At 41.7% G+C, this 21654-nt stretch overlaps 1 protein-coding gene across 1 annotated transcript in view; it reads right to left on the bottom strand.

Moving 5' to 3' along the window:
* Nucleotides 1–5206: 5206 nt before the first annotated feature.
* Nucleotides 5207–21654, bottom strand: part of CWF19L2 (CWF19 like cell cycle control factor 2) — a 70904-nt gene continuing 54456 nt past the window's right edge. The window contains exons 13-18 of the mRNA XM_053385744.1: nucleotides 20166–20378; nucleotides 16306–16422; nucleotides 10019–10174; nucleotides 8027–8107; nucleotides 6002–6103; nucleotides 5207–5380 (exon numbers count right to left, since the gene is read on the bottom strand). Of these exons, the coding sequence (XP_053241719.1) occupies nucleotides 5240–5380; nucleotides 6002–6103; nucleotides 8027–8107; nucleotides 10019–10174; nucleotides 16306–16422; nucleotides 20166–20378 (810 nt within the window). The 3' untranslated portion in view covers nucleotides 5207–5239. The remainder of the gene's footprint in view (nucleotides 5381–6001; nucleotides 6104–8026; nucleotides 8108–10018; nucleotides 10175–16305; nucleotides 16423–20165; nucleotides 20379–21654) is intronic.

Consider the following 21654-nt stretch of genomic DNA (forward strand, 5'->3'; position numbering starts at 1 on the left):
ATCTTTGGGCATGTCCACCAATCTCAGTCAGTGGTGCCAGTTTCCCTCTTTTTGGTGAGCTCTTGTCCAAAACTCCTGCCTCTTTTCCAAGTTCTTTCTGCAGATCTTCTCCATGGTTTCCCAAAAACTTGTCTTTTTCCTCAACTGATCTTATTTTTATCTTTCTTCCTTTGTAGCCAAAAGATAGGCCTTGGGGAAATTCCCACCTGAAGACAATTTTGTTCCTTCTCAGGAGGGCAACCAAATCTCCAAAATTGGATCTAAGATCCATAAGATGTTTCGGTATATCTTTAAAGATTTCCACTCTTGATTGCATAATTATCAAAGGATTCTGGAAGTGTAACCCCAAAATTTTATCTCTCTCTTCTTTGGATCGGAGGGTAATCAGACAATCCCTTATTTTAATCTTCTTTCCTCCTTTTCCTAGTCTGAAGGCCCTCACGATTTTAAATTCCTCTTGTTTCAAATCCGCCTTCCAGAACTCTGCAAATTCCTTTGTCAAAAAGTCTATCAGGGTGCCCTCCTCCAATTCAGGTACAGCTCTAATCCTTAAATTCGTCTGTTTTTCCTTCAATTCAATCATAGACAGCGTCAATTTGTGGTCTTCAATTTGTTTCTGTAGGTCTGGAACCTTCTCTGTTGCCAATTGTGTTACCTTAAATTCCGCAGCAGCAGCTTTCTCCTTAGCTTCATCTGCAGTCTGTCGGGTCAAAGTGGATTCCTGTAACAATTTCTGGGTAGATTCTGTATTAGTGTTCACTTTTTGTCCCAAACTGTTTAAAGTTTCAGTGTTTAAGTCAATTTTAGTAGTTGCAGTATCAACCTTCACTTTGGTCTCATCTACAATCGTTTTTGTCTCTTCGACCCTCTTATTTGTCTCCTCAACCCTCGTACTGAGTTGCACCAGAGATTCATTGATCTTTGCCAATGCGTTCGCTAAAACATCTTCTGAAGACATTCCACTAGACTTCGGTTGTGTTGGTACCGTTACAGATAAGGTAGTAAGACCAGCAACTGATTGCCTTCGCTGCCCCAAGGTCTTCCCGGACCTTGTTGTTCTTTCTGAAAATGGCGCATCTACTTTTTCTTTCCCATCTGCCATAACACTTTAACAATAGAAGAGCCAAGGTCACCCAGCTGCACCATAGCGGCTATAAGTAACTACCCGTGAGTAGGGGAAACTGGATTTATTGAAAAGGGAGAAAAAAGGCTTAAATGGATACCGAAGCAGGGAGGTTTAAACAGGAAGTCCGCCTTCCACTTTTTGTAAATAGATCAAAGCAAAGAGACTTTAAGCTAAAGCTTTTGGGATTTCGTCTGGAAAGGACTGATTTCTAACACGATAAAGTTTTGAACCCCCTTCCTAGGAAGCAGGGAAGGAGGGGGGACGTTTTGGACTGTGCATACCTGCAAGAGAGAAGGAAAGAACTTAAAATCCACTGCTCAAACTTGGGAACGGTCTGCCAGCTGACAGAGACTGTCTGTGTTTTAACTGTTAACAGAAGGCTTGCAAATAGCAAGAGAGATATATTGCGACTAGGCACTTTTTTTTTTTTTTGTTTGCAAGAAAGAAAGTAATTGGAAAGTAACAAAAAAGTAACAAAAAATTGGAACTGTTTATCCTTCGCGGATGGAGTTTTAAAGGGTTGTTTCTTTCTTGGACTATTGTAACTGTTTCCACCTAGAGGGAGTTTTAGAAATTGTTACAAGGGGAATTTTCCACTGGTAAACAGAAATTCCAGCGTTTTTAAATGACCGGGCCAAGCGACTCCCAGTATAGCATGACTTGGAAAGTTTATATTTGCTTTGGATGGACTCTTGCCCCTTAACAGCAGCCAAGGCTCTCCTAGTCAAGTGCATACTTTAACATTCTCACCGTATAAATGAAACATATTTTGCATTGTCTAACAAAGCAAACAAAAGGAGATACCTTTCTCCTTTAACATCTGGAGCCACCCAGTAAGCCATCAGGAAGACAGAAGTCAGATAGTTGGCAAACTTAATGCAAGTGGATGTTGAACTGTATTTGAGCCCAGATGATTGTTTAATGCAGATACAGCCAAGGAGGGAGAATTTATAGTGTGCATGATGGAGTCCTGTGCTGAAAGTTTAGGCTTAGAATGGGAAGGAACCTCAAAGGTAATCTTGTACAACCCTGTTGATGCAAGAAATCCTGCACTATGACATCTCTGACAGGTGGTCACACAACTTCTCCTTATCTATTGTTTTCCTCTTTCAAGTTTTTTTATTGATTTTCCACATTTATAACAAATATAACATGTAAAAAACACAAAACAAATCATCTTACAATACTAAAAGAAAAAAAAGTCATTACTTCTAGAATCCAAGTTAACTTTCATTGTAGTCAGACTTCCTTGATTCCCCCCTAACTGAATTTAATTGTAACACCGTTGTAACAGTTCTCCAAAATCCTCTTTCTAATACAACTCCAAAAACTCCAACATCTTCATCTGCCATTCTTCTACCGTTGGTATTTCTTGGGACTTCCAATTTTTTGCTAATAGCAGTCTTGCCGCTGTTAAGTGGCATACAAAAATAATCTAACATCTTTTGGGGGCAATTCCAAAACCACAGAGCCTAGGACTTGCCAATCAGAAGGTCAGCGGTTTGAATCCCCGTGACGGGGTGAGCTCCCGTTGCTTGATCCCTGCTCCTGCCAACCTAGCAGTTCGAAAGCACTTCAAAGTGCAAGTAGATAAATAGGTTCCGCTCCAATGGGAAGGTAAACGGCGTTTCCGTGTGCTGCTCTGGTTCGCCAGAAGCAGCTAAGTCATGCTGGCCACATGACCGGAAGCTGTACGCCGGCTCCCTCGGCCAATAAAGCGAGATGAGCGCCACAACCCCAGAGTCGGTCACAACTGGACCTAATGGTCAGGGGTCCCTTTACCTTTATCGAATCCTATTATTCCAAGTAAAAAGGCTTCTGGTTTCTTAACAAATGTATTTTTCAACATTTTTTTTGACTCATTATAAATCTTTTCCCAGAAGTCCTTAACCTTAGGACACGTCCACCACATATGATAAAAGGTGCCTTCTTTTTCTTTCTCCTTATCTATTATGGCAAACCCACCCCAGTATATTCCACTGTTGAGCACCTTGCACTATCAGGAAGTTTCTCCAAAGGCTGAAATCTCCTTTCTTGTCCTTTGGACCTTACTTTCCCCTGGCAGACCGAGAAGGAATGTCCAGTAATTAATCTGTTAGACCTGCAAGCATTGGTTATCTCTGCTTAAGACAGGAGAGGTTCAGATTCCTGAATAGGTATGTTGTCTGCTGGGTCTCCTGCTGCTGTAGCTTCCAAAGTAATGGGGACTTCCATACAATGCAGAGGTAGTCCACATGGTGCCCTCCAGGTGGACTAGAATTCCTATCAGCCTCAGCCACCATGGTCAGGGATGATGGATGTTGTAGCTCACAACATCTCAAAGGCATCATGTTGGCTAACGGCAAGTCATCAATTTAGAATACAGTACTTGGCTCCATGCACTATTTTCCATGAAAAAAGAAATCATCACATGGATGTGTCATTGTCAGAGAGCGAGCCAGAAGTAAATCACACCATTCAAAGTCTGAGTTAACTCTTTATTAGCAAAATCACCACCTTCACAGACTTGATGCAGTGTCAGGCCTAATGAGCACAGCAGCTCATCCCTGGTAGGTCTGGCCCCTTGAATCAGTTGCCAATGCTGAAAGTCCCCACCTCCCCACAGCCGTCTAAGTTCCCCCCTCTCCAGGGCTTTTTCCAAGCAGAGGAGACTTTGCCTGTGTGCAGCCAACCTCTCCCTTCGTGGTTTCCCAGCTGGTTCCTCCCACCATTCCTCTGCGTCCAACCAGTCCATGGCACGAATTTAGAGACTGGGCACTTTCAAAGTAGCTGATCCAGTTTTCTGAGATCCCAAGAATCATGAAGTAGTAACTTGTGTGCAGTGCACATGTGAGCTATAGCTATAGTCTACCGTGGTTTGCAGCAGAATAACCAAGGTATTCTAAGCACAAGTGTAATTCAGTTTTTGGCAGTGTTGTGACTTCCCCAAGTAGTTTCCCCAACCCAGCTTACATTCCTGTAAACTTTACAAGTACTTTCCTTTAACCACCCAAATCTGAACAAGCCATTCTACTGCACAGGGAAGGGAATGTGTTACAGCCAAAACCATAAACAAAACAGGTTCAGATTCTTGTTTTGACATGACCCGCAAATGCATTTCCATCATGAGAGCAGAGCTAATATACTGTGTGCCCATGTAACAAAAGTACCCTACACCGTTTATCTTTCTGCCACAGCGGTACCTATTTATCTACTTGCACTGGTGTGCTTTCAAACTGTTAGGTTGGCAGAAGCTGGGACAGAGCAGCGGGACCTCATCCCATCGCGCAGATTCGAACTGCCCACCTTCCGATCAGCAAGCCCAAGAGGCTCAGTGGTTTAGACCACAGCGCAACCCACATCCTCTATTCAATTTCCACTATCTGAATACTATCAAACACAGATTTCTGGACCATCTATGTACCTTTCCTGGGATTCCTCCATGCCACTGTGCCATTTGAAATATTAATCCAGTTGCGAGGCAAAAATTCCCTCCCTGCAGAAATGACCTAAGTCATGCTTTACCCTTTCCAGTTTACTTTGTTCCAAACCTTTATTTTGTTGCTTCACCGAAAAACTGTTAGTTGCTGGACTTCAACAGGAGAGTGAATCATCTTGTCTCAAGATTCCTGCCAAGCTCAATTCTCTCTCTACCTAGTCACTCTCTCTTTGGGAGAATACTGGCATTTCCATTTTTACAAGGCTGTTGAGAAAGGTATTTGCCTAAGTAGTCTTTAATGCTGTTTAGCCAGTTTTAGAGATATTTTCTCTCTTTGACGTTTAAATGTCAATAAATCAATTTTCTTTTTAAGTGCACAGTGTGCATCTGACAGCACCTCCCAGAGGCCATGATTTAAACAAGGTATTATGAAAAGGGCTTTAAGAAAAAGAGCACACAGCAGAAAATATGAGGCATTAAATATAAATAAATGGCATTGTGTTGAAATCAATTTGCCTTGTAAATAACTCAAATTAAATGTATGAACTGCGTTCTTGTAAAATATATCCCCCCCCAAAAGTGTTCACTAGGAATGTAGAAAACACATGCTTTTCTATAAAATGGATTGATTTTATGGATCTTGATTGTCTGGATGGTCTTGAAGGTCTATTGGCAGGTACTGCAACGTCAAAGCTTCACTCTTTGCTTTTGGTGAAATCGTATGGTTTCCACCTCTGAGCAAAATGCAACACCTTCTTCCTCTGGTCCTCAAAGTTTTCTCGCAGTCCCTTTCTCCACAGCCTGGGCTCCAAATCCAGCATGCCACCAATTATTTCCTTTTAAAGCAAGACAGACAGAGAAGAATATTACTGCTCTTAATTAACCTTGGAAATTCCCACCTGTTCAAAACAAGGACTGCAAAGTACAATTGGATTGATGGGGGGGGTCATTCCAGCTCTGCATTTTAACAAGTGACTCACCCACATGTGCTCTATGCAAACTACTTCCTTTAAGGACTATGGGGGTGGAGTGGGAACAGGAGATTTAAACTGACAGCCACATCCCCTACAAATCTACCCACAGCATTAGAGATTCTGTTTGTGGGGGGAAAGAAGATTAAGTTATTCCCTAAATCCATTATTGAGTCTCTCTCTCTCTCTCTCTCCACTCACAATATTGATCCTGCTAAAAAAATTAGTCCTTTACCTCCAGGCAAACATTTATTACAACTCTCGCTTTGAGTGGTAAGATCTCAACATCATATAGAATGGCTAATTACACAACTCAAACCCTGAGATTACAAACGTTCTTCATGTCCCTGGGATGTTCTAAAGCACACAGTAATAAAACTGCCATGTATATTCAACTTTGCTAATGTACGCAGTGAGCTTCTCAGGATGGAGCGTGCAGGAGGGTCTCCCACATCAGCCTCTTTGAACAGGTGACATAATAAATACCTTTCCAAAATAAAGGGGGAACTTGCGTTGATCTTCAACGACGTGAGCAAAGCCCCCTTGTAGGCCAAAGTCTACGGAGAAATAGGGCAAACCTTTTGGAACCTAAAAAGACAGAGAGGCTATTCATTATTTCATGCAAATGAAAGACAGTTCATGGGGCTGTCTTTTGAAGCTTAAAAAACTGACAACCAGCTCATTTAGACATATCTTGGAGGCTGATGAAGCAAAAATCAACACATACACACACAATTCTTAAACCCTGAACTGCAAGGAACAGAACTATGAAGGGCAGAAACATGTCAATAAGATGTCAGGGTCAGGAACTCATGGTTAAGTTCCCTCCTCACTAACTACAAACCTTGGCTACAGCTTGCATTTGGAAAACACACCAAGGCACACTTTGGCTTAGGTCAGAGCCACAGAGCGTTGGAGTAAGAAGGAGTAAGAAGGAGCAAAACGGCTGCATGATCTTCCCCCAGGAGACAGCAAGTTTGTCTTGCTGTCCCAATAAGCCATAGTTTGGCTTCCCACGACGTGCAAACTGGACACAAACACAATGTCCCTTTACTACTAATAATAATACAGTCAGACCTCTTCTTACGTCCACCTCCGCTTGCATCCATTTCGCCCAATATCCGCAGCAAACCCGGAAGTAACTGGTGGGTTTGCCACCGTTCGCGCACGCATAGGAGTGGCGATCACCGTTTGCACATGCGCAGAAGCGAGCAATCACCAACCGCGCCTGCGCACAACGGCGCCTCTCCCAGCAACCCATTTCCACCTCCGGACGGACCTCCGTAATGGATTATGGTCGCAGGTAGAGGTTCCACTGTACTTTATTATTTATACCCTGCCCATCTGGCTGGGTTTCCCCAGCCACTCTGGGCAGCTTCCAACAAAATATTAAAGATAAAATAAAACATCAAACATTAAAAACTTCCCTGAACAGGAATAATAATAATTTACTAACAATTCCTCATGCTTTTTTATGGATTTTAAATATGCCGTCGTAGCGCACACAGTTTTCTTCTGCTGAGAAAAGGTCCAATTAAAAAAAGGATAAATGTAAACAAAAGAGTAGCAGTAAATAAAACTCTATACACTAGAATTCCCTCTGGGGAAGCATCAAGTGATTACAACCCTTCCACATACTCTGAAATGTGAATACAGTCCACACTGTCACTGAAAAGAACACGTGGAGACTAATTTTGGGAGGCAATGAACCATCAGATGCCCTGAATAAGGACCAGGAAATAGGCAGTAATCTGGGAGCAAGAGCAAGATAAACAGTACAATTCCCATCATCCCTGACCACTGGTCCTGTTAGCTAAGGATGATGGGAACTGTAGTCCCAAACATCTGGAGGGCTGGAGTTTGCCTATGCCTGAACTACAACTTCCAGCAGCCTTTCTGCACGACAAACTATATTCAGCAGCCGTCCTTGTGAAAATAAGTCTATAGATTTCAGAGCTTTGCCTATTGCCCCAACCCTTGAGAAGGATATAAACCATCTTGTTGGTTGGAAAGGAGGCTGCATTGACGCCAAGCAAAGACAACCATTTCCGTAAGCCATCGTTACATAAGGGCAGGCTATGCAGTGTGATCCTATACACGCTTATTCCAAAGTAATTCCTGCTGAGTCAGCAGGCTTATACCCTAGCAAGTGTATTTAGGATTGCAGCCCTAGACATTCTGATACTTGAGTCGAAACATTAATATGAAACCCTGAGCCAAGATAGCTAGTGCCTTGAAAAATCAGGAGTAATATTTAAAAGGTTTGCGTTACTGGTGTCAACTTATCCATTTTAACTTTCAGAACTCCAGCAGAAGATCTTTGTATTAACACCACCGCAACGGTATTTGACTTGTGAACTAAAACCTCATGTCTTACATAAACTGTACTTTAATTGTCTTTTCTCCTTTTATTGTTCTGGGTCTTTTAAAACTTGGCCCATTTTTTTTTTTAAATGAGAACAAAAAACAACAACTGCCCACGTGTTATAAGGGACAAGCTTCAATACATACCGACTTGCGAACATCTTTTGAAGATAGATCAATCAGCTTTTTATTCATGGACCATTCTTCATCAGACTCCATTATGGCTTTCTGAAAAAATATTGTAACAACATATGAAACACTTTCAGAATGACACCATATGCCATAAAGTAGAACTTGATTTGTAATAAATAAATAAAAAGCAGTTAGAATACTGCATAATTTCAAGAACGAATATTAATTTTATAATGCCAGAAACTAACTTCGTGACATTTCTCCAATTTGTAGAATTCAATTTACATGCATTAATGCATAATGAAGACTGATTTTATACTAATTTTATTCAGTGCCTTTCACTTTTTATACCTTCACAACTGCGGTCTAACTTGGGCCTGGTACAATTACCTTGAAATGAGAATTTTCAGTTTGCCAAATTAAAAAGGCCACAGGAATTAATTAAGTTATATTGGCTCTTTTTTGTACATAAGAAAAACCAAAGGTAAAGGTCATGCTTTTGTTGCCAATGTTAATTAAAATCTAGCATACATATATTTTAAGTTGCTACTGCCACAAAATGCTATCTAAATAGTTCCAAGTCTAAACCATGTTCAGACACTCAGCAGAGCTTGTATGTTAAGAGTGCTGCCCTATACTCCTCTAGATGCAGTGGAATAATGAAAGCTGCCTTGTATTGAGTCAGCTTATTGCTATATCCAGCTCAAAACGGTCTACACTGACTGGTATCAACTCTCCAGGATTCCGGGCAGGATCAGTTCCCAGGAGATGCCAAGATTGAACATGGGATCTTCTGGATGCAAAACTCCTGCTCTACCACTTGGACATGGCCCTTCCCTCTTCCCTCTTCTCTGCCTGCCTTGTTCTGCTGCAAGCGGAAGAGCAAAGGAGATCACATGTTGACTGCTCACTTTAATTGTTGAGGGGAAAACATATTACACTGAGGCCCAGCCCCGTTATATCCATATAGTGCTGTGAGCAGAAGCTGCATCCAAAACGGCCCTGTTGAAAACAATCTTGTCAGGTTAACAGCATAGCTCCTCAGCCATTTGAAAAAAAACAAAACAAAATAACACACACACACACACACACACAAAAGTAACTACACATCCAGCACATACAGATCACTTACATTGGCAACTTCTATCCTTGCCTTTGGAGCAGCGGCGAATTAGACACATTTAGTGCCTGTGTTTATTAAGCACTTAAAATGGCAGACGGTGTCAGAGACAGCATGTACACAGATGGTTATTATTATTTATTGAATTTATAAACTACCCTTCACCCGAAGTTCACAAACGATGTAAGGGCAGAATGTGCTCAGCCCCCGTTACTTAAAGCAAACTGCCCAAACCATATGAAAATACCTTTGTCTTTTTGACCAGCACTTCTTTTCCTGCATCTTCATCTTTGGGCAGGAGATGCTTTATCGCATCCATATAAATACCCTCAAAAGTATGCCTGGTTTTGCACCTGTCAGTTACTGAATTCAGGCAGATTCATGAATGAATTAGCTCCTGGCTCCCACGGAGGAACTGCCACTGAGACAAAGCAAGGAGCAAAGCGTGCTTTGTGTTCATTCGGCTCCCTCAGCTCCGTTATTTTTAGTGTGGGGTGTTCGGTAGGGAGTTTGTGCAGTTGGAAAATCTGTTTTTTAAAAAACCCTGGCCTGTTCATTCTGCCAACTCAGGGGCCATAGTGGGCTATCCAATCTGCACAGCAGGATTAATATGACACAACAATACCTGTTTCCTTCAGAAGCCTATCTTCTGTACTTCCAGTTTTGCTCAAACAAATAGTTTGGGAAACCTGAAGAAGTGAAATAAATTTCACTTGAAGAAGAAGAGTTAAGATAATCTGATGTATTTTAGGGAATCTATTTACTTTTTTGAGCTTCACACAGCCAACTTTAGTTCAGCTCAAAAAACAAAACTGCCAATTTACTTCAGTTTAGAAAAACAAAAGCGGTATGATCAAAACTGAGGAAACTGGAAAGTTTGTAGATACCTTGAAGTAGATGGGAGCCATATCACCCACTTCCTTTGGGAGGGGGATGCATTCATATACCATGTGGTATCGCTTCTTTAAATTTAAGTTTGTCTCAAGGAAGACACAATCCAGCTCTTGAGCTTCAAACATCTTCACCAAAGCTTTCCTGAATATCTGTAAAAAAAAGAGAGGGAGTGGAGCAAGAAGAGTCAAAATACGCATAGTTTTCAATCACAGAAGTGTTAGGCAACAGCTGCGGTTAAGTATCTGGCATTACTGAGAAGTCAAACTTTCATAGGTTAATGTCACATTGCATTCAAAATAAAATGAGCTCAACACTGGAACATGATGAGTAATTTTAAATATTTATACTACATGCATAATGGCAACTGTAGGTGTTGTTTTCTGTCAAATGAAAGGCGCACTGAAGTTCAAAAAATTGGAGGGCATCATAAATGGAGGCAGAAACCATAGGAGGCCTCAGAGTTTCATTTCCTCAAAAGTTAATACCTTGACTTGCATAGACTCCAAATGCCACCATCCTTCCACTCTTACTTCCAATTACACAATTTATCAAAAAGTGACATTTTCATCAGGCATGATTGACCTTTAAGCCAGATACTAATATTTCCTTAAAGAAAAGCAATCTTGGGTCTCTCATCTCCATTGTGCAGAAGTTTACCCAACCTGTTACTGTAACAGACTTGACCTGTGTGTATACTCACTCATTTTCCTCTATAGGATAGAATGTCACAACTGATCATGGAGTAGATCAGTTTCTATCTTGAGTGGTGCCTAGAAGGTGGCATGTTTTAAAACAAACAGATAAGGTAGAAATCACAGTCTAGATTTCCAATAAATGAGAGATGATTTTGGTACCCAAACCTGAAATGGTGTGACGGCATCCGGCAAGAGGAGGCAGGTGCCAAGAACTTGTTTCAAATTGAGCTCATATGAAATTATAACAAGTTGAAAACCACAAGCCTGACGTAACTTAAGCTGACTGAGCATTTGAAATGTGCCAGGGCCATAAATCACAGAATTCACATTTCATTTTACAACCTCATTATCTTCATGGGCCACACTGGAAATAAACTCCCTTGTGCTACATTTCCAAACAAAACTGCATATTTGCTTTTGATGTTTTGTCGTTCTAAACATTCATGGAAAACATGTGAAAGCAATGGCATTCGTTTATCACAAGACCAAATGATGCACACCAATGCACACATCCATAAATCAAAAGAAATATGCTCTTCTTTCCTGGAGAAATCAAAGTTGTTGCCTAATTCACACATTTGACAATTGAAGATGGTTGCACAGCCCTCTCCCTAAAAACTATAATGAACACATTATGGTGCTTTATACTAAGTGACTCTGACTGGTAAGAGTCCTCCAGGGTCTCGAAGAACAATCTTTCATATCACCTGCTTCAGTGGGGATGGGCAACCGAATGAGTTATCCAGCACATTCATGCAGTACCAGAAACCACCATGGCACATGGGAGAATGGGGTCCTCAATGGCACAGAAATACTAGCTTGTGGTCATCTTCTGGCGTGCTAGGAATCCTGTGCTTCTGGCCCTTGGTACTCCAGTAGAATAGCACATACATTTATTGTCAGGGTCAAGCTTTTGCATCATTTAAAAAATGAGACTTTCGAGATACTAGGTCTTTAAGAGCCACAGGGTCAAGTTACGGAAACATTTCCCAAACTAGAATGGTATTTCCCAACTCTCTTGCCAAATAGCACTTGGTTCTGTCGTGCAGTGGTGCATGTTTAAAACAATAGCTGGGGTGGGGTCAAAGTTTATAGCACTTGTGAGGTCAAAGGAAGTTCTCTGCAAAATTTATTTAGAGAATATTTGAAGGAAGGGCACATGAAGTTTCCATCTCTGACTTTGCTTTACAGTTTACATTTCTCCCCGAAAAAGCACATCTGCCTCAAGATTGCTATGAAGCAGCCAAGCAAAGGCTGTGAAGGCAGGCTAACGGCTGTCAAGCAAAAATATTGGCACCAGGATGTCCGAGAAGCCATGACATTTAAATGCAAATTAAATTGAAACAACCCCCTGGCCAGCATTTTCAAGAATCACACATCAGTAAGCAGAAGTGTTCATTATCCTGTTCTAGTTGCGGAAACTAAGAATTAATTCAACAGCTGACACATTACTGCCTGTCACTTCCACTAGCACCCATTCTACCAATGATATTTTGGAGATTTTCAAAGCAAATTAAATGGGGGAAATGCTCTTTTGCCGCCGCCACTGCAGCTACTAAGGTAATTTAAAAAGCTTCAAGAAGGCAGTAAATCAGTGGTAGGGCACTTGCTTTGAGTGCACAAGGCTCTAGATTCAATTCCTGGCATCTGAAGCTCTGGAGAGCTACTGCCAGTCAGCACTGAACTAAATGGACCAACAGTCTTACTAAAAAAATAAGGCAACTTACTAGGTGGTTGTCTCTAACTGGTAAGCTTTTGATAAACGACCTAAATTTGCTTTTTAAATTCTAGTTGGTCTAAACAACATTTCCCCTTCCCTGTGCAATACATAATTAACTTGCTACATATATTCTTTTAAATAGAAGTGCCATATCTTGACAAAATCTTATAGCCAGAAGATGCTGAGAGACCCCTGTGCATTTTCACAACTAGGTAAGAGGTCCTCAAGCAGGATTGGTGCTGCAATCTTCCATTTTCCTGCCTTCCTTCCATTTCCCTTGAGATCAGCACGCTTGTGCCAAGCATGGCCTATGACGATACACTTGATCCTAAGCAAAACGGCCTCTCATTTTAAGCATTCAGCTGAGCTTACGTCAAGATATTAACGTGAGTTTTTATATCCCATAGTACAGGCATGTCCAAAGTCCATTTTGGGGGCCTAATCCGTTTCAAGCCTTGGCGTTTCAAGGGAATCATTTCATTGAATACATGCACAGAGCAAGAAAAAACTCATGTAAGAAAGAGTTAATGGTGGGGAAACTAAGATGTTACTTTTCAATTTATAGGACAACAGAAAACAAAATATACAGACTTAAGAACGTAAGAACAGTCCTGCTGGACCAGACCAAAGGCCCATCTACTAGACCAGTATTATGTTCATGCAGTCACCAACTAGATGCCCATGGAAAGCCGGCAAGGAGGACATGAGCCATCACTCTCCTGCTTATGACCACCAGCATTCGGCGTTCATATTGCCTCTAATACTGGATGCAGTGGCTATCAACCATTGGTAGACTTCTTCCCCATCAATTTATCTAACAACCTTTTAAAGCCATTTAAGATGTATGAGAGCTACATGTGCTAGCCTGGGGAATTATAGGGCCCTTGGCCTCAGGGTCTGCATCTGTCTGCCCCTAAACTCTGTTTGCTTTTTATAAAATCAATACCTAAGCAAAGAAGAGCTATGTTACTGATCAGCATTTGGATGGCAGATTTGCCAGTGTTCCTTTTAAAAGTAGGTGTTGCCCCTGTAATCACCTTCATGTGTTATTTTACCTTAAGTTTTTTTTTATCAGGTGGGTCAAATAATATATAAATCATCCTCTTATGAGACTGTTTCCAGGTTTGTCTTTAGAGAGCCTCTTTAGCATTTTTGGCAGAACAAACATCTTCACAGATGGTGAAAATTTGAAAACCTATCTTTAAGACTTCTTATGGTTGTCAGTTCTTAGCATATCGTTTTATTTTATTTTGACTGGTTTTTATTGAGGGTGCGATTCTGCATTTTGTATTTTTGGCTGGCTGGCTGGCTGTAAGAAATACACTAATTGTTCTATATAAGGTAAAAAAAAAATTCCCACGTACACTTCTGATGTAACCAAACTAATTTAAATCTATTAGACAACATAATGGCTCCCTATAGTTCCTTAGAATGGGCATGGTAGATAACGTTCATGCAATTCAGAAACAAAACAAAACTTACTATGCTTGTTTTAAGAGGTCCCTGCCAGTCTAGGCTTGCTATCAACACTGTTAACTTGGTGTTTACAGAGTATTACTGGAATATTGAGGGTGACTGAAACTTAGTGCATGATTTTGGGGTTTGCTTGTTTTTCATGCTTATTCCTATACTTTCTTAGCCTGAACTAGAATAATTAAGCAATGCACTACCAGTCTTAAGGACAGAAAGCAGAAACAGATGTGATATGACAAATGCCTCGACATGTTGCAAGGGAAAGGGAGCATGAAAGAGATTTTGTTAACAGAGAACAACTTTAAAAGAGCTCTGAATCTTCTCAGTGATTATAAAAGCTCTATTAAGACTTTTATTTATTTAGTGGGTCCATAATTAGCCAAGCTACTCTGGAGACATGCTCTTTGTGGAATAAAGGTATCTTCTAAGCATTTTTGCAGAATTTCCCAGGCATATTTAATTACACTTTCCCATTATATTGATATTCCAAGAGTTTATATTTAGCTCCTTGTTGAATTTCATCTTCCTCCTACATGAGACCAAATCCTAGAAACTTGAATGACCTCTTGCTCACTCAATTAATCCTCCCAAATAAACATTATCCTCAAATGTAAACTGTCCATGTGCTTTCAGTTTAATAACATTAATGTCTGGTTTGAGAATAAATTGTTACCAAGGAGCTCAGCTCACTGTTGTTTTAAGTATGCTTGACTCCAGAAATCTCCATGTAGTATATTAAGGAGACTCTTGATGCACCAAGGGCAAAGTTGTAGTCTGAATTTATTAACCTCAACTTTAGACTGATCAGTGAGAGAGAGACTCACACCAGGTATGCGAACCAGCATGAGAACTCTGGAAAATGCAAACCTCTTTCTTTTTTGCTTGGTGTCTAACCAAACCATCACAGACACATCCCAACTTGACCCACTTAGAGATGGTTCTATGTCCAAAGTACACAAGCTTGTTCAATATAAACTGGCCCCATATTCTTTTATGCCAATTTGTAGATTTACTAGCCATTTAATGTGGTCAGTGCTTGGCAAAGATGTGCAAGTACTACACTCATTCAAACAAACAGTACAGTGGTACCTCGGGTTACATATGCTTCAGGTTACATACGCTTCAGGTTACAGACTCCGCTAACCCAGAAATAGTGCTTCAGGTTAAGAACTTTGCTTCAGGATAAGAACAGAAATCAGGCTCCGGCGGCATGGCGGCAGCAGGAGGCCCCATTAGCTAAAGTGGTGCTTCAGGTTAAGAACAGTTTCAGGTTAAGAACGGACCTCCGGAACAAATTAAGTACCACTGTATTGAAGTTTCTCTACTTTCAAATCAGGTTATTTGGGCCGGATAAACTGACATGTTAAATGTCGCTAACCTTTATACACCCACTTTGTGTTATTTTTATACTTCACAACATTTATTCAGAATGCTTGATTTGTAGACTGAAGAAAAAGTCTCAGTTGCAAAAAGTTAAGTGTTAGCTATGAACTTCCCATAACTCTCTTAATGATTTCAGGTTTTTTACCAAAAAAAACACACATCTATTCAAAGTCTTCAAACAAAGCACTCAGAAGCCCCTTGTGTATTGTTCCAACAGATGATGGAGAAGGCAACTCATCTCTGAATAAATCTACCATATCACGGCTGAAAGGAGCATGCTGCATATAACAGTCCCCTCTTCACCCACCCCCAAGCGGCAGCCTGTCCTTCTCACAGCAAAAGGGACAATCCTACCAAAAAGAAAACACTAATTCCTACAAATTACAATGAAGGAGCAAACAGATGCTTACCGTATTTTTTGCCCTATAGGACGCACTTTTTGCCCTCCAAAAATGAAGGGGAAATGTGTGTGCGTCCTATGGGGCGAATGCAGACTTTCGCTGAAGCCTGGAGAGCGAGGGGGGTCAGTGCGCACCAACCCCTCTCACTCTCCAGGCTTCAGGAAGCTATCCGCTAGCCATGGGAGACGCAGCTCTCCCACGGCTAGCGGAGAGCTTGCCGGTACCCAGAAGCTTGGGGCGCGCTGAGCTCAGCACGCCCCAAGCTTCGGGCTTCACGCAGCGCTCCGCTAGCCGTGGGAGAGCTGCGCGAAGTCGCGCAGCTCTCCCACAGCTAGCGGATAGCAGCCTGTTCTGGGGGCTGGGGAAGCTCGGGCTTCCCCCGCCCCAGCCCCGCACCTGGGGGAGAAATAAAAAAAAATTTCTTTATTTCCCCCTAAAGAAACTAGGTGCGTCCTATGGGCCGGTGCGTCCTATGGGGCGAAAAATACGGTAAATGTTTCCCCTTGAAATTAAGAGGACTACAAGTGCCAAGTTTGGCTGGTTTATATCAACAGTGTTTAGATATGAATCCACACAACAAGTCACATCAAGCCTAAGACTTCGCTCACCTGGATTTCTTCCCAGATGTCTTCATCTAGAAGAGTGGCTGCAATGTGGTGCTGCATAGGAACTATCAAGCAATGGCCTTCAGTAAGAGATTGGTAGTTTGGCAATGACAGGTAGACCTAGAGAGAGGGGGGTGGAATACAAGGTGGTTTAAGCTTCTATTTGTTTATTTTATGTTCCACCCGTCCTCCTGAAGGAGCCCAGAAAGGCAAATGTGTGTAAGATACAACAAGCGAAACACCTGAAAATAATTTCACTACAGATGCAGACTGGGAAAGATTTTTACTTTAAACCCCATTTTCCCCACGAAGCCTCTGGCACAAATCCCCTAGTCCCACACCCTGCACTACCTAAGCCAGATCTGGGTTACAAGTTAGATTTTGCGCTCTTAAAAAACAGTAGCCATTTCTTCTTTATTGCAGAATCAGTGTGCAACCCGATACCTGTAATACCTAGTAGAGACTTATTCCTGCAATTTCCACTTTGGAACAACCTTACCCCATGGCTACAAATTCATCCTGATTTTTGTACTCTCCCTCCCTTGCCTCCCCAGCCCCACCCTTGTTTAACAATGGTGACGTTTTGGTTGGGCCTCATAAATGTATTGCCCATGGTAGATTCTGGAATATTCTCTTATGGATCCAACAATGCTATTTATAAACCTCAGTATACGTAACTGAAATAATCACATTAATTACTTTCTTTTATGCTCCCTGCTGCTCTGGTCTCTTTACTGATTTACAGATCGCAAGCCCTCCAGAGCAAGCCTTTTATTCTCTGCAAGTTTGTTACTGAAAAATCATCATAATCAACGCAAGCCTCTCGAAATAATCATTCTCCAGCAGCATTTCATACAAGAGATTCAAGGCAACTCAATTTGTTAAGACAGCTCACTTCAATGCTTAAGCCTTTATGCTCACTGACAGTATTTGGTCTTAGTCTATTCTGTTGTACAAAAAAAAATAAAAATCTTTTGTTATGGCAATTATATGCTAACACATACTGTAGAAACACTTTTATTCTATGATGCAGGGAATTTTAAAAAAGTAAATGCTATGTCAGATATTATCAAAGAGATGCCACCTAAGACGTTATACCACATACAGAAAATCGCAAACACAATTTCATGCAACCCTGAGTCAGTGTATGCTTCTCCTATGAGTGGTTATACTTGTATTTTTCCTCATTTGGACAAAGCAATAAACCACATCTTAGGAAGGAGTGCAATGAGCCTTGCCTCTGCATGATCCTCCCTTCCCTTGTCCTCTGGCATAGCAGGGAAGAGGTCAGAAATGTGCACTTTTGTTTTAGACTAACTGCAGCCAAGTATTATATCTGAACCAGGACAAACTGTGTTTAGTCTTAACTATAGTTGATTTGGGGGGAAAGTCAACTTCAAAGCAAAGTTTATGAAGCAGGATTGGTTCAACTAACCCATAGTTCATCAGGCATAGGCAAACTCCGGCCCTCCAGATGTTTGGGACTACAATTCCCATCATCCTTAGCTAACAGGACCAGTGGTCAGGGATGATGGGAATTGCAGTCCCAAACATCTGGAGGGCCAGAGTTTGCCTATGCCTGGTTAAGATTAACCCAGTTTATAACTGTGGCTAATTGAAATATTTAAGGTTCTTATCTCCTCCACACAACTGTATTAGAGAAGTAGAGAATTGCGGGGGGCGGGGGGGGGAGAGAACATGAGGCCATTATCTAACTATATACTCTGAACTGGGGCAAAGTATATAGTTACTGTAGGTAGTTCCAAGCACATAAAATTAATAAGCATAGGGAAATTTCCTATGTTGTTTTCTGAGCATGACATGCACCCCTCAGAGGTTTTGTGGCAATGCAATGTGGCCCTTGGAGCCAAAAAGGTTAATCATCCTCATCTTAAGTCACTGGGAGAATGCCCAGATCTCTTTGCTGAACAGAGATATGCAAGTGAAGACGAATCTCTTTCTGACATACACCACACAGAGCAATGCAGAACACTAATCATATTTTACACATTTCAGTTCCTCCGTTGAGTCTACCAACTCCAAAATCTTGCCCTTCTAGACCATGCACTGCATCCGAAAGTTCCTTCACTGTTTGCTTGCCTGTCTCTGCGTGTTTGTTTCCATGAAAAGACCTATGGAACAATCCAAACTCCCTTTGTGGGGCAGGGGGGAACAGGGTTGGATTGGGCAGCCCTGCTGACCTCCACCTGCAGAGTCCAGTATCACTCCACAGGCAGAGCTCTCCCTTCAACCCACTGAATTTGTGGGTTCCCTGCTGACAGAAGCCAACAGAAAGCCCCCAGACAGGAGCAGGTGGGGCTGAGTCGGCCCAATTCAGTCCCAGTCACTATGCTGCCCCCAGGCTGGTGCAGAAATCTGCCTGCCCCCTTCCACCCAGCCAACTTGCTCAGCAAGGTTGCAGATGTGATGGTGGCCCTACCACCCCAGGAAGCCTTGCAGAGCAGTGGCCAGGAATGCACCCTTAGTCAGCCACATATATCCCAACATTGGGTACAGATTAGTTCCCCTTTGCTCTTTAAAACCCGGAGTCAGAAACCAGGCACAAGAACAACAACCAGTACACCTAACAAATAAAGAGGTTTCTGTACAAGATGCGTCTTCTCTCATATGTTCCCTCCTAGGTTTTGAGATCCTCAAGGCTCTAAAACCTCTGCATTTAGAGGTAAGGCTGACGGCTGTTTCTGCTGAAATAAACTCGGTCTAAAGAGATCATATGGCCATCTGCTCAAGGAGGTATTTGGCTGACTTAAAAAAAATGATTACAGTTTTACAACATTATGAAACATGGACATCAAATTATGTAACCTATTTAAAAACTGGAGTGATGGGGAGAGGAAGATGAGCAAGGGAATATTGTGGGATACATGGTGAAGGATAATGGGTATATGTGAATATCTGAGAGGAAGCTAAAGAGACCGAATTAGCAGAATATACTGTTCCTTTTCTTGTGTTTTAAGTTTTAGCCCAGTCATTACTGAGGTCAGAGCTAAGCATTCATCCTGTGGTCTGTTTCTGGTTATTTTTATCTACATTTTGTTGAATTGTGCATGTATTTTAGCTTAATGTTTGGTCATCCAGAGAGTCTACATGGGTCAAAGTCAGAATACTTTTGGGGGGCAATAAACTTGAGGAAATATGATTCTTGTTGAACTATGACAATGTTGAAGTAAACACATACTTCTAGCACGTTTTTTGAGGTGGGTGGGGCAAAGTCTAAAACAGGAACAGAGTGTCCTCCTAACATTTTTGGGCTACAACTCCCATCAGCCTCAGTCAACACAGCCAATTGTCATGATGATGGGAGCTGTAGTTCAATGTCATCTGGACTGCAGCAAGTTGGTCTCAAGTAAAAACTTCCATATGCTCTTTGCAACTCACCCAAAATTTATTTTAAAAGGCAGTGACTGCTGTCTGTAGTGCTGCTGAAATCCGGATGACTTTGCTTTGCCTTTGTGGACCTTATTATGTTTTCTGGCTTCTAATTTCAACTTCCCCTCTATGACCCTTTTTCTCTTACCATGATTTGGCCTCCAAATTATTTACCCACCTTATGCAACCTAAATATTCAGCTCTTGCATATCATTGCAGCAAGGTCACCTGCAAATCTGAAGTACTGAAGAAGATTAACTTGATCATTCAAGACAAGAGTCGTATCATTTTAGTCGCACCCTTGAGGAAGTGGCTCCTTCCTCCTAATTGGAAGGGCCGGGAACATTCAAAGGCAATAACTCATGTCACAAGAAGCAATCTCACTTTTAATCTCATAAAACCATGGAATGGAAAACAGCCCTCTTTTATTTCTTCCCATTTGCATCGCAGAACAGGCTGTGCTGCTTCCTTACCTTGTTACCAATTGCAATAATCAGGTGTTTTGGAAGTTCGGGGCTACCAAAGCAGTAAGGGCACTTCTCCATGCGTGCAGCAAGATGCTGGTGCTCATGGATTGCTTGTTTCCTTTGCCTTCCCTCTTCCTCGCCGCTGCGCTCGCCCCTTGCCGCTTTGGAAACAAACATATCATCCAGAGTGTAGTACTCTCTATCCGTTTTGTCTGAAAACTGAAGCAAAAGGAAGATTTAGTCAATGTGGACAAAGATGGACTTTGATCAGGGATTCCTCCTTGGCTATGAAGTTTCCTTGATGACCTTGAGCAAATCACCAACTCTCAGCCCAATCTCTCAGGCTTGTTGTGGGTGATCGCAGGTAACACTGCCTTGTTGGGTGGAAGGGCAGGGTACACATATGAAAAAAGTTGACAAGAACAAAAAATGCATAAAGAAGAGGCACATTACAGCCTTATCTTGGTTTTCAAACGCCTTGGGAGTCAAACGCTTTGGCTCCTGAATGATCAAAAACCGGAAGTGAGTGTTCCGGTTTGCGAACGTTCTTTGGAACACGAACGACCGATGCGACTTCCACAGCTTCCGATTGGCTGCAGGAGCTTCCTGCAGCCAATCAGAAGCCGCACCTTGGTTCCCAAAAGTTTTGGAAGTCAAACAGACTTCCGGAACAGACTCTGTTCAACTTCCAAGGTACCACTGTATTCTTATTATGTTATCATGCTGTTTGATTATTTAGGCAACATCCGTATGGCATATGATATATACGTGACAAGGTCCATACGCAACTGGAGTACTTCAATTCTGCATTAAATTGGCTGGAGTGGAGGTTGCAAGAGAATGTTCTGAACAGCAAATGTGGAGGGATTGGGTAGTTGGTTCTAACAGTGTGACATTGAATTCCCCCCATAATTTTTGACATACTGACTACAGAAGTGTGGTCATAAAGTTTCCCACAATCCAGTATCACTTCCTCATTCCAATTCATTATAACAAGTGATTAATAATATATATGCTCTGCTATTCTCAATTTTGAAATAAAATTCAAAAATAAAGGGTATTGTTACCGTCCCCAGTTCTGCACTCTCCTGCAGTACGCCACTATAGGAGAGCTCATCTAATCTTGCTTAAAATCAAAAGACAAGCGAGAAAGTGAACAAAAGCAAAGTGATCCTGCCCCAACCATTTTTTAGCAACTTCTTATGAAACTGGAAAAACTGATCCATAACACTGTGAGGCCCCATTAAAACATGATGGTGAAGATGACCACAGGCAAGGAACTTACATAAGCTTCCCATGGAAGTGTAACCATACATGCCAGTCAGATTTTCCTGGCATCCAAACTACCCTGGTCTGACATATATGATTAATTGAAGCCATTTTTATTAAACAATATGGCAGCCACATAGAGCACTTAAGTGTATTAGTACGTACCCTACAACCGCAGTTACAGGCCAAAGGGGGTCTTTTAAGAAAGGCATGTTATTTGAACGAT

This window comes from Podarcis raffonei, chromosome 4, assembly GCF_027172205.1.
Source record: "Podarcis raffonei isolate rPodRaf1 chromosome 4, rPodRaf1.pri, whole genome shotgun sequence".
Taxonomy (NCBI): domain Eukaryota; kingdom Metazoa; phylum Chordata; class Lepidosauria; order Squamata; family Lacertidae; genus Podarcis; species Podarcis raffonei.